The sequence below is a fragment of the Pygoscelis adeliae genome, unplaced genomic scaffold (genome assembly GCF_000699105.1).
Source record: "Pygoscelis adeliae isolate BGI_AS28 unplaced genomic scaffold, ASM69910v1 Scaffold199, whole genome shotgun sequence".
Classification (NCBI taxonomy): Eukaryota; Metazoa; Chordata; class Aves; order Sphenisciformes; family Spheniscidae; genus Pygoscelis; species Pygoscelis adeliae.
Window position 1 is genome coordinate 338720 of NW_008825495.1, and position 4564 is coordinate 343283.

Here is a 4564-nt window from a genome sequence, read left to right on the forward strand (position 1 = left end):
CAGTATTTTTAAAAGTCATAAAAAAGGAATTTAAACATCTACTGAATAATCTGGCTAACTGATAACGCTTCTTGCCAGAAAGATAAAACTAGGAAATCAGTAACATGCTAGAGGCTTTGCCAGTGGCTTGGCAGGAAGTCATCCGCCTTTTCTTGCGGGTTTAGTTTTCTGCCAGACTAGTAACGTTAGTTGTTATTGGGGGGGGGCGTGGGTGGGTGCGTGTCTGTCTGTCTGTCTGATGAGTACTGGTGCAAGGTAACCAGGCGGAAAGAGGAAGTAAGGAAGCGCGTTCTCTATGTCAAGGAGCAACCATCTGTTAGAACGGGTTTCCGTGTTTCATGGAACCATACCTGCAGTCTTCCATGCAATATTTTAAACATTCCTAAGAGAGAAGGAGAAGCAGTCAGTGTACGCACTGTGAACGTCTGTCCTGAAGAACAGACAGTTCAGAGCTCACCCGTCACCTGTGCACGCTGAGTGTGCGCATATGCCTGTTTAAGGTCTCGCACAGTTTGTAGACAGAGGTTAGATATCCGCATAAGATGTAATTAATCCTATTATTTCACCAAATTTAAAATTTACTTCTGCAACTATTAAACATGGAAGATAATCTGAGAAAATGTGACCCGTGTTATTTCCTTTTAAATGAGTATTGCTTTTTATTCATAGCTATTATAAGATTAACAGTAGAAGTTAGCTCTGAAAAAAGTCTTTACAACAATTTATGGAGATTAATTTTCCTATTTAGGTAAGTCCAGACATTTACAAGAACAATCACTTAAATAAAAATAGAATATAAAGCCTATGTTTAAAACATGGCCTTTATTGACGCTGTCTAGTGAGCTCCATATTTATCTTACATTGAAATAGTTCTGCTTTGCTTAAGAAAAGACAGAAAAAGTGCATTTACAAGAGTACTTTTTCTTTAATTTTCTGTGAAAATGGAAGGAATTGGAATCACAAGTTGACAAATGTTGTAAAATGAAATTTCAGGAAACATCAATTTTAGTAATGCTACGCCATCACTAGTGTTTCGTTCTGACTTTCTGCCGTGTGAACCAGAATATCCTGATATACAGTCTAGAGCATCTATGTTATTACTCTACAGCATATTAAACACAGGAAAAGGGGTTAAGAACCCCTTTCAATGTACAAACATGAATAAAAAAATTGATAAAAAAATCACTTTTATACATAATGTATATGCAAACTGTTTTAAATACATGGTTTTGGAAGAGTTATTTACAAACTGTATCTGTCTGTGGGACAATCCACAGACAAAGCATACACAGTTGCTTTACTTTATTGTTGCATCTCAACTTTGGGAGATATAAATTCATTCGGCAGTACAGCAAACATAAGACCTTGTGACAAAGTATCTTAAGGGCAACCCAATAAATTTTGTTCCTCAAAACAATGTAAGTACTAGGACTGCCAAAGTTTCCAAATAAAGTCATAGTTTAATCCAGATGCCCGCTTACAGATCTACGTTGTGGAGGGTACGTAGGCAGACCCATTTGAAATACAGGCATGGCTACTGGATAAAACCTCCTTAAGAGCCGTAACTGGTAAGTGTGTTTTATCGAAAGAGTGAACTAACCTAGAGTTTTTTTTCCAATTTTATTAATATTTTAAAAAATACATAAAAATACAACATCCAATGTCTGAATAAATATATTTAACAAGTTGCAAGATACCTTATTTTACACAAAAATTTCAGCTTTAGAAATCTTGTTAAATAACTTCATTGTTGTTATATATTTCATTTTTCGTCTTTTTGTAACAAAATAAAAACTCTGAAATTACATAGAAAAAAGACAAAATATTTTTGTCAAGGGATAAGATAGTCCACTGAAAACCTATTCACAATTCCACTGTAAACATTAATAAACATTAAAATATTTGCATAATTGTGTGCTCAAAAATCCTATAAAAAGTGGAAGACTTATTACAACTGTAGTTTTCAGTCAACTACACTTCCTTTCACAATTTATTTTGTCCCATTTACACCTTTAAAACTGGGCACACTGCTGAACACATACTTTGGCAGTTCTGTATAGCAAGTGCTTCCACAGAGAGGAACTACTCACCAAGGGTTAACGTACAGCTCGGTGAAAGTGCAGCAGTTACTCAATTCTTTTTGATAATACTCTGATGTCTGCTTGGTGCACTTGCTTTTCTAAGATCTCCCTAGAACACCTGAACGCTTCATTGGACATAACTTTTCAAATTTGATAAGTGCCCTTTCTCTGCATTAACAAAAAACAAACCAAAACAAAACAGAAACAAACACAATGACAAGCATGTCACATTGTGCCTACAAACCTTCAGTTACCAATGAGCTTAATTTCTCTGAACAGTAAATTAAACAAAAGAAGAGGGTAGGAGGGGAGAACAGGTACAGTCCAGCAGTGGAAGTGTGTACAGAATATACTTGGCAATGTCAAACCAGTTGAGTGCTTTCTGTGGTTGAATTTCAGGATTTATGTCCATGGCAGCAAGTTGCTGGCAAGGCAGAGAAATGTGTATCACCTGCATTCTACAGCAAGCACGTTTTGTGGAGGGGAAGATGATGATGGACTCATTCCAGTGTCTGATGAAGCAGATGACATGGATGCTCCTGTATGCGACACTGAACATATAGAACAACAGATCAGCATCAGATTATCAAAGTACACGTCAGAACGAAGGTTTCTTGGTTATATTAGGTTGTTTAAAAGACCTCAAAGAAGTGGCACGGTCACAAAAAAACGATACAGATTTTTTGTCAATCGCTTGCACTGCTATGTTCCCATAAACTGGGTGAGTAACCTTCCCCCTTCTGCATCACACACCAATTGAAAAGATAAATCAGATGAGTCATTACGCTGACTGAAAACTCAGACCGAGCTTGCACTAGGAAGTCCAAGTTTCTAATACGCAGTTATAAAATAGTCAGTGAATGTTTTTGTTAGGTTCAAGTTCTGAAAAGCCACAAATGTTCTTTCTAAATATGTATACACACAAACAGATGATAACACTTTTTTTCCCAAAAATACTGTCAATTAAACCCAAGTTGCTTTATGTATTTTCAAGAAAATTAACTTCTCATTAGAAGCATAAAGCAAATCTGAAAGTTACCTTCTCTGTCTTTCTTTTTTAATCGTTTTCTCCTCCTGTCTATGGTTGCTACTTCTGACTTCAAGGACATGTAGTATTTTCGTATTTCCTGTAGTTTTTCTTGTAAGAAGGAGATCCTTTCAGTGCTGCTCATATTGTCTAGTTCATCTTAAAAGTGGGAAGAAAAGAAAAAATAGCTTCATCAAGGTGATTTTAAACAAATGAATGCAATTCTGAAGAGTATACAAGGTGCAGCATGAAAGATAACACGCTTCCATAACTACACCATAAAAGGCCTATGCCTAATTTAGAATCCCGAAATTTGCACATTTTTCTTTCACAACGAGATTTCTTGTAAATTCCCTCTAATCAAGTCAACTTAAAGAATTCTTACTGAGCTGAAAACTCCATTTGTATACTCTAGGTGAAGCATTCTGGTGGTGGTGTTTCTCTCTGTGTTTATCCTTCTCTCCATCTTTGATGTGAGGTGAAATCACTCTTGCAGGTGATCGAGAAATCTTCTGTGGTTTGGATGCATTTATGTGTTTTACAGGAGTACATTTACTTGAACTGTCCAGGACAGGAAGGTCTTCACTGTCACTACTTTGTCCTGCAGTAAGAGAAATGTATTTGGACTTCAGAAAAAAAACAACCAACCAACCTTGACATTTTAAAAATTGTTAGTATAGGCAGAAAAAATTATTAAGAAAAAACTGCTCCTTCTTGCTGAGATCACCCCAGAATGCACACAAGGAAAAACCGTATCAGATTCAATGTATAACCTTACCAGACACAACATGCACTGAACTCTCAAGTGTACTGGTCATTAGAATCGCAGAACCATAGAATGGTTTGGGTTGGAAGGGACCTTAAAGATCACCTAGTTCCAACCCCCCGCACAGTGGGCAGGGACACCTTCCACTGGACCAGGCTGCTCAAAGCCCTGTCCAACCTGGCCTCAAAAACACTTCCAATGATGGGGCATCCACAACTTCTCTGGGCAACCTGTTCCAGTGCCTCACCACCCTCATAGTGAAGAAGTTCTTCCTTGTATCTAATCTAAATCTACCCTCTTTCAGTTGAAAGCCATTACCCCTTCTCCTATCACTACCTGCCCTGGTAAAAAGTCCCTCTCCAGCTTTCTCGTAGGCCCCCCTCAGGTACTACTGGGAGCCTGCTGTAAGGTCTCCCCAGAGCCTTCTCTTCTCCAGGCTGAACAACCCCAACTCTCGCAGCCTGTCTTCACAGGAGAGGTGCTCCAGCCCTCTGATCAGCTGTGTGGCCCTCCTCTGGACTCACTCCAACAGGTCCTTGTTCTTTTATGTTGGGGGCCCCAGAGCTGGACGCAGTGCTGCAGGTGGGGTCTCACCAGAGCGGAGTAGAGGGGCAGAATCCCCTCCCTCGCCCTGCTGGCCACGCTGCTTTGGATGCAGCCCAGGAGACGGTTGGCTTTCTGGGCTGCCAG

At 39.0% G+C, this 4564-nt stretch overlaps 1 protein-coding gene across 1 annotated transcript in view; it reads right to left on the reverse strand.

The window, feature by feature from the left end:
* Positions 1 to 659: 659 nt before the first annotated feature.
* ARID4A (AT rich interactive domain 4A (RBP1-like)) overlaps positions 660 to 4564 on the reverse strand; it is a 53534-nt gene continuing 49629 nt past the window's right edge. Inside the window, exons 22-24 of the mRNA XM_009331329.1 lie at positions 3494 to 3709; positions 3121 to 3267; positions 660 to 2632 (exon numbers count right to left, since the gene is read on the reverse strand). Of these exons, the coding sequence (XP_009329604.1) occupies positions 2529 to 2632; positions 3121 to 3267; positions 3494 to 3709 (467 nt within the window). The 3' untranslated portion in view covers positions 660 to 2528. The remainder of the gene's footprint in view (positions 2633 to 3120; positions 3268 to 3493; positions 3710 to 4564) is intronic.